At 57.4% G+C, this 14,291-nt stretch overlaps 1 protein-coding gene across 1 annotated transcript; it reads right to left on the bottom strand.

Moving 5' to 3' along the window:
- Nucleotides 1-328: 328 nt before the first annotated feature.
- Nucleotides 329-8,644, bottom strand: B3GNT7 (UDP-GlcNAc:betaGal beta-1,3-N-acetylglucosaminyltransferase 7). Its single transcript, XM_019978509.2, has 2 exons — nucleotides 8,113-8,644; nucleotides 329-5,979 (listed from the first exon to the last, which is right to left on the bottom strand). Exons 1-2 carry the CDS (start codon nucleotides 8,121-8,123, stop codon nucleotides 4,785-4,787), a joined length of 1,206 nt encoding a protein of 401 aa, XP_019834068.2. The 5' UTR covers nucleotides 8,124-8,644; the 3' UTR covers nucleotides 329-4,784.
- Between the last annotated feature and the right edge of the window lie 5,647 nt (nucleotides 8,645-14,291).

Below are 14,291 nucleotides of genomic sequence, written 5' to 3'. Positions count from 1 at the left end.
AAATATATGCAAAAAATGGCATTCTCAACCATAATGAGTCTGTGTTCATTTTAATATAAAAGATGGTAAAAGATACTTTTCAGAAAAAAGAAACGCCTAACTCCTACAGGTATAAAAATTAACACGAGGTAAAGATTTATTTTATTCGTAAGAGGGTAAGCTGATGTTATAACTGGTTCACAGGAGACTTGTCTAAAAGCACAGATTTGTATGGAATGAAGGAATTGAATTGCTAACGGAGGCAAAACTGGTTTTTCCACAGTGGGGAGAGAAGTTGATGGGATCTCTCCCTTTCTGTGTTTTTTTTAAAAAAATTATATTTACAATATATTTCTTAAAAATTTTTTATTTTAGAAAAATTTAAAATTGAAGTACAGTTGATTTACAAAGCTGTGTTAGTTTTAGGTGTACAGTCGAGTGATTTAGTTTTGAATATAAATCTTCTCTTTCAGATTCTTTTCCATTATTGATTATTGCAAGATATTGAATATACTTCCCTGTGCTATATAGTAGGTGCTTGTTGTTTATCTTTTTTATATATAGTAGTGTGTGTATATGAATCCAAAACTCCCAATTTATCCCTCCCCTGTTTTCTGTGGTTTTAAAAAAGGTGCAGAATAGCTCCAAGACCATGAACTGGGCTAGAAGCAGACAGCTTGGGGGTTGTGTATTAAACAATGTATAGTGTTCCACTAAACAGAGAAGCTCGTCTTCACAATATTTTTTTAAACTATGTGGAAAGAAAGGTCTCCTATAGTGCTAGTTCTGCTGGGCTTCCTCAAACCCCAAATACCCAGTTTCCAGTCACTCACGGGACACTACATTTTTCTACTTTGGGGACTGTCAGGCAAAACCCCACAAATACACATGGAGGTTCCTGGGAGACAAAAGGGTGGGGGGTTAGGTGCAGAGACTGCGTTCAGACAGTGCTTGGTCACACAAGTGCCATGGGACCCTACTCTCGGGAGCCTCCGTTTCTTCACTTGACAGTCGTCTTCGTCTATAACCGGTTCCACAGAAGCTTCCCTCCCTGCTGAGGTGGACAGAGCGAGTCTCCCCAGAACAGGCTTTCTTTGTTAAGGGTAGAGTTCTTTGAGTGGTCTCCTTTAGTTATGTAAATGTGGCCAAGCAGCACCCATTGCCTGGCAGGAGACCTTCTGTGGCCTGACAAAGCCACCTCTTCCGCAGACCCCTTAGGAATGCAGGACTGGAGGCAGGAAAGCAGGGGGGAAGCGTCTTGCCTTTCAAGCTGGGGGTCTTTGGGGAGGAAAGCGTTTGAGACCTACTTCCCCTTCCCCCCAACCTGTTCCCCAGGATTTGATTGAGACTGACTAAAATTTATCTAAAATTTACCAGCAGCCCTGGAAAGTTGCTTCCCAGTGACAGAACCTGAGTGAATTTGTAGGGTCCCCCCAAACTCTGTGTCACTGACTGGGAGTCTCAGGACCCAGCGCTCCTAGCTGGCTGCTTCTGCTCTTTGGAGAAGAGCAAGCGAGGGTGACTAAGAGAATCATTCTGTCTCTGAATCGTGGGGCCCACTACAGCCTCTGTCAGGAAGACTGTGCCTCAGAGTCCACAGGACTGTGGGGGCCTATGGGCCAGGGTGTCACCGTGTGGGATGAGAGGCAGCAGCTGCAGAGGGCGGCTCAGACTTTTTTCCTGGACACACACTCAGGACGAAGGAAGCCCTTGAGGTTCCAGACAATTAAGGACTGAGTGGGCTCCGAAAGGGAGAGGTAGGATTTGGTGAGGAGGAATGATAATTTCCCCCTCTAGCCTTCTAGGTTCTTGGTGGAGACCCTTCTCTATATAATAAAAGACCGGTTAAGAAGAGAAAAACAAACAGAATGATATGTATACCTATTGTATGCATGGAGGATATCAGGGAACTCTCCAAAATGGCCAAGCCACCAGCTTAAATACCACCTCCAGCCAAGATGTTGTGGTGGGGGGAGCACCAGCACACCCCATCCAGCCTCATCTCCAACAGTGTCCACACCGGGCAGCCGGCAGCTCCAATGTCCCACTTTTTTTGCACTGCTGGGCTGTTGCATGTGTCCCCTGTCTGGACTGTCCTTCCCCTTCGACCACAGGCAAGGGCCTACTCCTTCTTCAAGACGCAGGTGCACTGGCAGGCCCGGTGATGAAGCCCGCTCCTCACCCTGTGCTGGGGGGGTCCTATTCCACTGGTCCCCTCACAGGTGGGCTGCCTGCCCTTCCTCCTGCTGTGCTAACGCTGGCGCCCCACCCCTTACCCAGCCCTCTCTGCAAGCTCAGCCTGGGCCTCTGAGGTCTGAAACGGGGTCAGACACAAGGGTCCCCCTGGGGCGGAGGCTGAGGGCGTTCCCATGCTGGAAACTTGCTGCTTCCACTGAGTCCCTGCGGCTCAGCTGGAGACAGGGCAAACCTAGAGGCAGGGGTGTGTACCCAGGGCCCCACTCCCGGTCCCTGCCTCTCAGGATCAAGTCTGAACACCCCCCTGCAACCCGGGAGGCCCTGAGATCCCCTTCTCACACTCCAGCTCCCCCCATCCCCCCACTCCATCCTCCCACTGTTGAGGAGCAGCTATCTGCTTCAACACGCACCTGCTCAGCATCCTTCAGGTCATTTCTGAGCAAAAATGCTGTCTCTGGGCCCCAACCTGTGCGCAGGGACCAGTGGCCCTTCCACCTCTGTCTCCTGGCTGTCTCTCCATGGCTCTTGCCCTGGCTGGACTGAGCTCTGGAAAGGCAGAGACCCTAGAGCCCCACCCTGCTGTCTGCAGCCCCCAGCCTCAGAGGGTGCGTGAAAGACAGAGAGAGCTGGTGACGTGTGCAGTCACCAGGTCCCACCTCAGAAGGGCCCTGTGACTGGTGGTGACATTCTTAACATTCGAAGATGGTGCTTTATATTAGGACCCAGCCCTTGCTCTCACTCATCTGTGGGAGAGGCCTGGTGTGGACATTAATAAGCAAGTGACTCTCTCAGGGCATCTGGCCCATTGAGCACAGGCAGGGGCTGCTGGCTTGCCCACTGCAGTCCCAGTGTCCCTCCTCCTGGGGGTGCCTGCCCTCCCAGCCTGGAGGTAAGCAGTTTCGGCCAAGGTTCCCTGCGCAGTGCAGCCCCCCTATCACTGGACCCCACGGAGCCACTGTTTCAGTGCTGCTTATCAACCTGATCTAGGCTCGAGGCTGACTGCAGGAATGTCAGGAAGCCCACCAGCCCCTGCAGGCGCCCACCTGTCACCTCACGCTCACTGTCACCCCAGCCTCAGGGGCAGCTCTGGCCCGGCCCTTACCAGAAAATGCTCTCTGAGCTGCAGGTCTCTCTTGCACCCCACCCCCCACCCAGGGGCCCATGTGGCCTCTGCTTCCCTCCTGGAGATGAAGAGGCCCTTCAGAAGGTCCTTGTGTACCCACCAGCCAACAACAAGGAACAAGCTGCGTCTTCAAAAAACCTCCAGCCACCTTGGCCCCAGACAGGCCCTCCAATAGTAATGGCGACAGGAACTTTCACACCGGGGAGGGGAAAAAAAAAAAACCAATCCCCTTTTATTAAGAAAATAAGAGTTAATCCCTCACTTTTCCCAGGGGACTTGACCCTGATGCAAGGTGACATCTTCTTCAGCCACCCCCCAGGACCCCCTGAATCCGAGTGGGGTGGGCACCAAGTCCACTCCATCCCTTCACAGGGGCCAATGCTGGTCTGCTCAGGGCCTGGAGAAGTAGGCGTGCAGGTGGGCATGGCTCTGGAGGCGCGGGGGTGGGGGGGGCTGTGATGGGCGTTGGGGGTGGTGTTTGGGGTGGGGGCGGGGCTGAGGGGCAAGAGTGGTGGAGGCAGGCGGTGTCTTGCTGAAATAAGGGAAGGGAAGAATACCACCTCTCCCCCCACCCCACCCCACCCTCTGAGGCCTGGCGCCTTCTCCCTCCGAATTCTTCATAAATAAAACTTCACAGTAATGGAGGCATATCCTTCCAGGGTCAGACCAGCTGGTTTCCCAATGCGGGAGCCAGGCCTTGCGGAGCAGCACGGGAACTGCTGGGACCGGAGCACGGCTCTCTGGCCCTGCGTCTGGGGGCAGAGGAGTCGCGGGGCAGGGGCGTGCGGTGAGGTGGGGCTGCAGCCCATCCAGAGGTTCTGAGGATCACTGAGGTAGTCAGAGCGGCTGCTCCAGCTTCCGGACAGACGGGAGCCGGACGGAGCAGCGCCGGACGCAGCCAGGAGTGAAGCCACCTGGGAGCAGAGACTGTGCAGTCAAACCCCAGGAAGGTCAGGGGCCGGAGGGCAGGGGGATGCTGAGGGCCTTCTGAGGCTCGGTCTCTAGGAGCCCCTGGAGGCGTTGACAGGAGGAGGCCTGTGAGCCTGCACAGGGTTGAGTTTCTCCTGAAAGGGCTGCCCAAGCAGCCCGTGGGGAGACTGAGGCATTTCACAGAAGCCGGAGGATCTTCTCTGTGAAGACAAGAGGGCAGCCCTGGACCCCTCGAGGGCAGGTTGAGCCGGGGTACCTGAGCACAGGGTTCCTTCAGAGGTCATCAGGGCCTCCCGCCTGGTCAGAGGGAGCCAGACCACAGACCCAGGCTAGGAGGGCTGCCAGAGAACCAGTCTCCAGTCTGGGCCATTCGGAACGTGGCCAGGCCTTAGTCCTGGTCACCCGCACCCCACCACACCCAGGGGCACGTAAGGCCCACCCCTCCACCTCCCTGCAGGGGACCAGAGGCAGTGCCCTGGCCTTGCAGCTGCAGCCTCATGACTTGCAGGGACTCTGGGGCACATGTTTCTCGTCAATCCTGATGGCCCGAGCCAAGTCAGAGCACCTGGAGCTTGCGGGAGCAGGTGAGGTTGCCATGCACCAGCTCCCACATGGCCAGCAGCTCGGTGGGCAGCAGCTTGTGCACGACAAGCATGGAGCGGAAGAAGCAGGGCTCCTTGTTCATGCGGCTGTTGCGATTCCTGGAGATGCCGAAAGTCTTGAAGCCCTCGTGGGCCATGGGCCGCACGCCCAGCACCTCCAGGCACATGCCCAGGAAGACATCGTCGATGGGGTAAAGCTCCAGGGTATCGCAGCTGTGGTGCAGGCGCTGGGCCAGTCCCCCGGCCATAAGGAAGCCCCCTCCACCTGCGTAGGGTGGGTAACTGTTCTGGTTGTACAAGATTCCGGGGATGTAGTACTTGCTATCCTTCCGGCGGATGGGTCGGGCGTGATGCAGAATGTCGCCCACAAACAGGTCCTCCTGGGGCCGCCGGTCGGCCAGAAATTCCAGCAGGTTGGTGGGGTTGACGAAGACATCGTCATCGCCCTTGAAGACAAAGCGGACATCAGGGCAGTAGATGTCGAGCCACTTGAGGAAGTGGATCTCCTTGAGGGTCAGGTTGAAGAAGCTGTCGAGGAAGTCCCATTGCAGGATGTCCCCGTAGATGCGGTCCTCGTAGGCTAGCAGCTGCTGGTAGTGGGACTGCTCCTCCGGCTTGGAGGCTTTGCCCAGCAGGAAGAGAGTGCGCACCGCGCCTCGGCCCCTGCCCGCCGACTCCTGCTCGCGGCCCCAGGTCTGGCGGATGGCCTCGCGGCGGTCATGCTGCGCAATGATAGACTTGACGACCACCAGCAGGTACACATCACCGCTGCACTTCTCCGGATGGTTGAGCAGCATGGGAAAGTAGCGGCAGTGGCGATACAATAGAAACTGCTGGAAGTGTGGCTCCAGGCCCTGGAACCAGGATTGGTGGGTTAAGTTTACATTGGCCGAGCAGTTAGTGGTGTTCACGTCCCAGGCCTGGGGCCTCCGTGAAACCACGGGAGTGGGGGTGACCACCTCCTTCGAGCTCTTCCAGAAGCTGTCAGGGTTCACCAGGAGTCCGCTGGGTTTCTGGGCCTTCTGTTGCCTGAGGGAGGCTGGCGGGGGCTCCTGCAGAAACTGGCTGGGAGTCAGACTGCGCTGGAATACTGTTACGGCCACGAGCAAGGCCAGGGACAGGCACACGCTCTTGTAGACGGTTCTCTTCCTGGGGGTAGGGGTGAGGTGGGGAGTGGATAGTTCAGAAGAGAGAAAAAAGGGTGAGTCAGTCCCCTTGTAGAGAGCTGCAGTCCCAGGTGGGCAGATGGCCCCTGTACACAGACTCAAGTCCCTGGGCCCCTGAGTGGTCAGAGGAGGTCTTGCTTCTTTTCCTATCCTGACCTCTTCCCTTCTCCAGGATCAGGGAGGCACACAACACAGAGCTTAAGTACAGGCGCTGTGGAGTCAGGCTCCTGGAGTTCAGATTTCGGTCCCACTATGAATGGAGAAAGTTCCCCTCCCTCCGCTACCCCATGGCTCAGTGATAAAAAAAAAAATCCACCTGCAATACAGGAGTCGCAGGAGATGCAGGTTCAATCCCTGGGTTGGGAAGATCCCCTGGAGGAGGGCATGGCAACCCACTCCAGTATTCTTACCTGGAGAATCTCATGCACAAAGGAGCCTGGAGGGCTACAGTCCATAGGGTCGCAAAGAGTCAGACATGACTGAAGTGACTTAACACACGCACGCACTTACTGAATACAAGCTATATGGAGACGTTTTGTGATTTCTCTTAACCTCTCCAAGCTGTGATTTTTTTTCTTTCCCCAAATGAGGATAGCATGCAATTGGCGTGTCAGCTGCAGTGCTGGGCACAGAGTGGGTTTGGAGTTGGGGGAATGCTATGATTCTACAAGGGATTGACCTGCCCTGCTCCCCATCTCTCCCTCAGGCACCCTGCTTGCTTTGTGCAAACCTGGTGAACCACTGGGGTAGACTTCCTGGAGGTGCAGAGAAGACACCTGTTCAAAAAGTATAGGGGCTCCTGGGAAGAAAGCTCTCACTAAACCTGAGGAAGCCTGTCCCTCCCCTCCCACCCCCCATCCATCTTATACAACAAAAAAAGAACAGTTCTCACTGTTGACACAAGCCTGAAAATGGGGCGAGCATCTCCCAGCAAGCCCACTGTCCCTGTAGCCCCAGTCTGAGCCCCACTCGGAGAGCTGAATTTCCCCAGCTCTGCTGCCTTGAGAGGGGCACAGTTGGACCCCACTCTCCAGGGTCCCTCATGCCAAATTAACCCCACTACACCCCTTTAAGAAGCAGAAATCAGTTCTTTTCTAGGAGCGCTCGCAGGGCCAGGGTCCTGAGTCCTTGGGCCCTGAGTCCCTGGGCCCGGGGACCCTCTCTCCTCAGCTCACAGTCTGGGGAGACCCAGGCCACCTGCCATGTTTTCTTCCGGGGAGATGCAGGAGCTGGGGACTCCAGGGAAAGGGCAGGCCAGAAAAGTGTGGCTTCACAGGGCCAGGCCAGAAGGGTGCCAAGAGGGGAGATTCGGGGTGATGGGAGAGACAGGCAGCAAAGTGGTGAGACAGGGACCAGGTGGTCCAGCCTGGGGTGGCCTCAGGACCGGCTGATGAAAGGTGCAGGCACCCTGGGCGAGTGATGCAGAGCCCAATGGAGAGACATTTTCCCGTGGGCTCCCAAGATTTCCTCTATATAGAGTTGGAGGGAGGCTGGGTCATCTCAGGTGCTGGGGTAGGGGTGTGACCCAGACCCCGTCCTCCCAGGAGGACAGGGGAGTGCTCTGGCCTGGTTTGTTGGGTTGGACTGAGGGGGTCACCCCAAAGAGGGCCATGAGGCTATGTCCCTTCACTCCAGGTTGTTTCCACTCCATTTGTTGGGGGAAAAAAGCCCCCAGTGCAAGGAGAAGAGAAGGGAAGCGATGGGCAGGCCGGAGGCCCCAGCTCCGGGAGAGGAAGGAGAGCCACTCTGGGGTTGAGGGTGGAGGACAGGGGTCGCCCAGGACGCAGGAGGCCCTCGGAATCGGGGATGGGACCCAGCTACCGGCGAGACCTTGCGGTCCCCAACTCCTCGAGTCCAGGAATGAGATCTGGGTGCCTTGGGGCCGGAGCATAAGAGAGCAGAGGGACGGCGGGGGAAGACTGAGCGCACAAGTCCACCCCGGTCGCCGAGTCGCCGACCGGCCGGCCCAGGCGTCGCGCACGGCCGGGCATCTCCAGCCATCGCCGCGCCAGCCCAGCTGCGCCCGGGAAACGGAGGCCCGCCCGCGCCCCCCGCGACCCGCGGCATCCCTCCCCGCGCCCGCAGCCCGGGTCCCCGGCCCGACGGCCCCACTCACCACAGAGACATGGCGGCCCGGGCCACGGCGGCGGCGGAGCGGGGCGCGCGGATCGCAGCTCTGGGCGCCGCGGGCTCGGGGACGGCGGGCGGGCGGGGACGAGGAACGGGACAGGGACAGGGGCGGGCGGGGGCGGGCGGGGGCGGAGGTCCGGCCGCGCCCCCGCCGAGGCTCTCCACTTCCCCGCGGCCGGAGGAGGGGCCCGCAGGGTAGGCGGCGGCCCAGGTACGTTAACCCCTTCGGCGCCCCCCCGGCCCTCCATCCCCGCGACCGCGGGGCGCAGCGCGGCGGGGCGGTAAAGGACCCATTTTCCGGAGGTGGCATCCGAGCCCCAGCGGCTCCCGGAGCCGCCTACGGTCATTCGGCCGGAGCGTGAGTGGCTGAGTCGGGACATCGGAACTCGAAGGTCACCCCCGCCACCGGGGACGGGGGCTCCTCCCGCCTTGGGGGGCTTCCCCAGGGTCGCCGGTTCCTCTGGGTGCTTGCGAACCGGGACCCCACCCACCTCCAATCTCCCCGGGCGCACGGGGGCCCCGCCATTTCCCTCCGGTCCGGTCCGGCCTTTTTCTGGGTGGGAGAAGCCGAGACAGAGCTTCCTTTCCTCCTGTCTGTTTCCCTCTGCCTTCTCCCCTGGCCCCCTCCAGGTAGGGGCCCCCACCCACCCCCGCACCCCGCTATCTTAGGTGGGGTCTACAGAGGACAGGGACTGGGGCGGAAAGAGCAGAACCCCAAGCAGAGGTCAGGAAGCGGCTGGGCTGCCCGAATGGGGACCTTCCCGAGCGGGGACAGCGGCCCACGCCGCCGCTATGAAGCCTTCTCTTTGCCCCGGACAATGGCCTTCTCCATCTCTGGAGCCCTTCCAACCTCAGAGAACCCCTCCTAACCGCCAAAAGGTCTGTCTGCTGGCCCAGCCTGCCTTTTCATCTGTCAACTAGTATTTCACTTCAAACCCCTTTTTGTCCCTAAGTCTTTATTAATCTGTTTGTGTATGCCACACCCAGCGACTCCTAGGGAGTGGGCTGCATGAAGACCGAGAACTCCCGGGGCCCAGTCGGTCCTGGGTGGTGGGTGTTCCACCCAGGTGATTTCCAGAACCCCCAAATAGGTAAAACCCTTCGTGGGTCCTGCTATTGCCCAAGGTCTGTTCTAGCCTTGTTCCACGTTGAAGTCCCATCCCTGAGCTTACAGTGCTGTGCTTAGTCGCTGAGTCCTGTCCGACTCTTTGCGAACCCACAGACTGTAGCCCTCTAGGCTCCTCTGTCCATGGGGATTCTCCAGGCAAGAATACTGGAGTGGGTTGCCATGCTCTCCTCCAGGGGGATCTTCCCAACCCAGGGATTGAACCCAGGTCTCCCACACTGCAGGCGGATTCTTTACTGTCTGAGCCATCAGGGAAGCCCTCGAACTTACAGTAGGGCCTCAAAAATGCCCGTAGTAGTGACATAAGCATTTCGCAGGCCAGTAAACAACAGCTAAGATTCATCAAGCAGTGCAATATGCAAAGCACACTTGAGGCCCATGCATGAGTGACTCAGTCCTAGAGGCTATTAATATTATTATTTTTACCGCTCCACAAAGGAGGAAATAAAAGTGCCTGACTCCTGCCCGTCAGCTCTCATAGTAAGCAAACCCAGGAGGCCTGCCTGGTTCCAGAGGCAGGCTCTTTTGCCTTTCACCCAGGGAGAGCAGTGACAGGGAGCTCCTTCCTGCTAGGAGGCCCCCAGGGAGGCCAGGAGGCCCCCAGGTACAGTCAGAGACTGGAGATAGGAAGCCTGAGCCCCTGAGGCTTGGGTGAGCAGGTCTTTCCTTTAGGCTCCGGAGCCTTAAGGATAGGAGGGGGAGGAGAAACTCAACAGTCACTAGAATTTTTTCCGGATGTTGCAAGCTTCAGTGAGGGAATGTGAAGGGCCTTTCAGGCCGAATTCCAGAGGAGGACCCTGGGACCAGTGCCCTTCATAGCAGCCCCTCCCAAGTACCAGAGCAGGAAGAAGAATCTGACCTGCAGCCCAGCCCCCTGGGCCTGGCTGCCTGCTTTTGGGGAACCCCCACAGTCCCCCTGGCCACCCATCCCACAGGGCACCAGGTAGCTCACTGCCTGGGCTTCTGCTTTGCCCTGCAGGTGTGGCCTTGAGGGGGCTTGTGCTAGCCTGGCCGAGGACAGTCCACCCTGCCTCAGCGCTTACATCTCACACAGAAGCTGTGGGGTCTTATTAGGAGCCTAGTTGGGAATGGACACAGAAATCCCTGGGAAGGGGTTTTGAACCTGGGTTTGGGGACTTCCCTGTAGCTCAGACGGTAAAGAATCTGCCTGCAGTGCAGCTGACCTGGGTTCGATCCCTGGGTTGGGAAGATCCTCTAGAGAAGGGAATGGCAGCCCACTCCCAGTATTCTTGCCTGGAAAACCCCACGGATAGAGGAGCCTGGTGGGTTACAGTCCGTGGGGTTGCAAAGAGTCGGACACAGCTGAGCGACAGGCAGCACTACTACTACTACTGGACTGGAGAGTGGAAGGTATGCAGGTTTGCACTTCCTGACTGTCACTAGGAGCAGGTGGCTTGTCCCCTTGAGACCTCAGTTTCCTGCCAGCACGGGATTACGGAGATGACGCATGAGAAGCTTGATCAGTGTCTCCTTTGTGATGGCATTGTGACAGACCAGTTGCTGTATTATTGTTGTTAATATTTACCCAATCCATAAGGCCTCAGAACCCAGGAAGGCTCAACGAGGTGGGAATGGGAGGGCCCGCCAGCAAAGCCAGCGGAGTGTTTGCCAGTGGAATCTGGTCCATTGAGAGAAACAGTTTGTCATCACGGATTCATTTGATCTGTGCCTCGGGTCGAACTCAGACTGGGAAATGGATGACAATTAAATACTCAGTGCCTGACTGTGGGGTGGGGGTGGGGGCTGTGGGCACCCGGCCAGGCCCTGGTCAAGCTTTCACTGTCAGTCCAACAGGCTTCCCTGAGGCTGCCTGGGCCTGTCCCTGTCAGGAGAGCTGGAGCTCACCCTGTCTGGCCCACTCCAACGGTCCTTCGGGCAGAGTCCCGGCAGATTCCTGCCAGTGGTCTCTAGGCGGGCTGGGGTGGTTGAGCAAGGCCCCTGAGGAGTCAGAAGGCAGCTTGCAGAGGGGATCAGTCACCTGCCCCGCTGCCCTGGCTGAGGACACAGGGCAGCTGCAGAAACAGATTCAGGAGGTGGAGGGGGTCTGTGGGTCGCCCTGGAGGGAGGCTGGGGTTGGAAGCATCTGGTTGGGTTGGGGCTGGAGTCCCAAGCGTGGTGGAAGTGGGCCACATGTCCCCTGTCCCATGGCCATTCTTTGCTCCCCTTGGGTTGATGTTCTGCCCTGAAAGAGGGGCTCAGTGAGCCCTGTCTGGGAGAATCCCAAGACCCCCCACCTTCTCCGTCCCCCTCTTTCTCCACGCACTTTGGACCATACTCCCCTTTCCCTCCCCACCTCTTCCCTTGTTCCTCTCCTGGTTCCTTTCCCCACCCTGCTCCCCACTTTCTTTCACATCAGCCTCCACCAACCCTCCAGAATGGGTTGGGATCCAGCCCCTGCTGGTTTCCCCTGAGGACAGATGCCCAGGGCCAGGGCCGGTTGAGCCCTCAGATGTGGGGGGCTGAGTGGGGGGGTGTCTCTGCCAGGCCAGAGGGTGCCCTGGGTCAGCCCCTGGGCAGACAAGGTGTGAGGAGCTCTGGGCACCTGGGAGAGAGGGGATGAAACCCAGAGCTGGGCATGGGCTGCAGGCTGGAGAGCAGCCGTGACCACAGTCACATCAGTGCAGCCGTGTGATGTGGGTGAGTCTGTGAATTCACATGCTCCCCAGCAGGATCCACATCCTGGGCGTAGCCATGGCCAGCGCTGTAAGGGTGGCCATCACACTTGCACCGCAGGGTCTGTTAATTCACACTGGAGTCTCAGAAACCATCGCTCTCTGGTGAACATGTGTGCCTGGCGAGAAACTGGACAGGCCTCTCAGTTTGAGTCTGAATAAGCCCCATAAGCCAGCAGCACAATGCCCAGGCCCAGAACTTTCTCTCTTTGGTCCTGGGTCCTTCCATCCACAGCAATCTGACTGGAGGTATGAGCTTGAGAAGTAGGGGAGAGGTGGCCACAGCCCCTGCCTGGGATCTGAGAAAGCCAGGGAGGGACAGTGGAGTGTGAAGCATCAGGCAAGAGTGGACCTGTACACCCTCAGACCCACAACTAAGGCAGGGATTGTCCTGGGCCCCTTTGGCTGCAAGTGACAGAACCCCACCTCAAAGTAGCTCAGGCTTGTTAGACAGGCCAGCGATCGTATCTGAGGGGTTGGAGTGCTGCAGTCGTCCAGGCCTGGTCACGTATCGCCTGCTGTGGTGCTGGGAATGACTGTGAGGGTGTAGATCCCTTAAAGGAAGCTGTTAGTCTCACGCAAGCAGGGGAAGAGCTGCCCAGGCCAGTCTTCCTGCTCACATCCCCTTGGACTGTTAGCCGCCCTTTGAAACAAGCTCCGAAGCTGGAGGCCCCCAGAAGGAAGAAGAAGGGTGCTGGCTGTGTGGCACGTGTCCACTCACATTTTCCTGACACGTCCTCTCCTGGGGAAGGAGCTCTAGGTTGGTCAGTGGGGACTGGGTATAGCTCCCTCGGGGGGCTGGCCACTCTCTGACTCCTTTGCTGTGCCTGGGCCCCTCTTGGGTGGTGATACCATGCAGGGCCCTGTGGAGCTCCTGGATTTAAGGCCTTTGTCCCCCATCAACAGTCCCCCATCAACAGCCTTCATTCAGCCTCCATGACCTTCCCTGAGTTCCAACCTGCAGGTTGAAGCAGTTGTCAATCAGGGAAGGGATGTGAGACCAGGGAGAAACAAGCAGTCAAGAGCAGCTTTGGGGCAGGGTCCTGTTTATCCATCAGTAGATACACACAACAGCATCTTTGAGCTACTTTGCAGATACTGAAACCCCCTCCACGTGGGCAAAGTTAATGATTAATGATGGTACGCTGCCCACAAGCCTGTAGACCCCAGGCCAGTTGGACCTGAAGGTTGATGATGTTGACTGCTACTTAGCTCCTCACCAGCCCATGAACTGATCAATCTGAACAATTATTATAAAACTTCCATCTTCCTCAAGTTGGGGCACATGGTTTTCAGGGCATTAGCCTACGTGGGCCCCTTTGCTTGGCAAAGCAATAAAGCGACTCTTTTCTACTTCACCCAAAACTCTGTCTCCAAGATTTAATCTGGCACCAGTGTACAAAGAAGCTGAGCTTTTGGCATCACTGGTCCGGGGGCAGCTGAAGCCACCCAGGCCTTTCTGGGTTGGGAGCCAGTCATGTGTGGGTGGAGCTGGGCAGACAGAGAGAGAGAGAAGCCAGAATTCAAACAGGCCCGGGGCGGGGGCAGAGCTCCCTCTGAAGGCTGGGCAGGAATGGAGGGTGCACTCCTAGGTGCTGCCCTGGACACAGGCCAGTTGGGCTGCACCGCAGGCTCCTGAGGGCTGGGTGTGGTAGGCACTCACAGCAGACACACACACAGCGACGCAGGCCGCCAAGCAAGAGACGGAGACACACACACCAGGGATAGGCACACGCACACGGACGTACTCAGAGACACACAACGCTCGTACACAGACACATTCACATGGAAGCATGCATGCTCAGAGAAAGACACACCCGTGGCAGTCAAAGTCACACACACACACACACACACGAGATACATGCACACATCGTAAGAACACACACAGGCGCACATACACGCATGCACCTACGGGGACACACATTTGCAGAGATGCACACACACACCTAGACTCACCCACAGACACACACCCAGATACTTATTACTCACACACATGTCCAGGTGGCAGGGGCTTCCCCTAACCAGCTCGTTTGCCAGCAGTGAAACCCTGCCTGGCAGGCTCTTGAGAATGGGCTCAGTGCTAGGCAGGTACCTGCTGCATCCATGAGTGACCTCTTTTGATCTCTTTCCAGGTCCTCAAGCCTATGTCCACCTCTAGGAGGCTCCAGGTACCTCCTGGAGCACTTCACATCCCAAGAATCTACCCCTATCCCTGTTTCAGCTGCCCTGGCCTTCCTTGCTCCTTCACCAAGACCCCAGCTTGCTTCTGCTCAAATGCACTCTCCCTTCTGCATCGAGTGAACTTCCACTCATCTTACAAAACCCACCTCAAAGTTTCCCTTCCTT

Source organism: Bos indicus, chromosome 2, assembly GCF_029378745.1.
Source record: "Bos indicus isolate NIAB-ARS_2022 breed Sahiwal x Tharparkar chromosome 2, NIAB-ARS_B.indTharparkar_mat_pri_1.0, whole genome shotgun sequence".
Taxonomy (NCBI): Eukaryota; Metazoa; Chordata; class Mammalia; order Artiodactyla; family Bovidae; genus Bos; species Bos indicus.
This window is presented reverse-complemented; position numbering and strand designations above follow the sequence as displayed.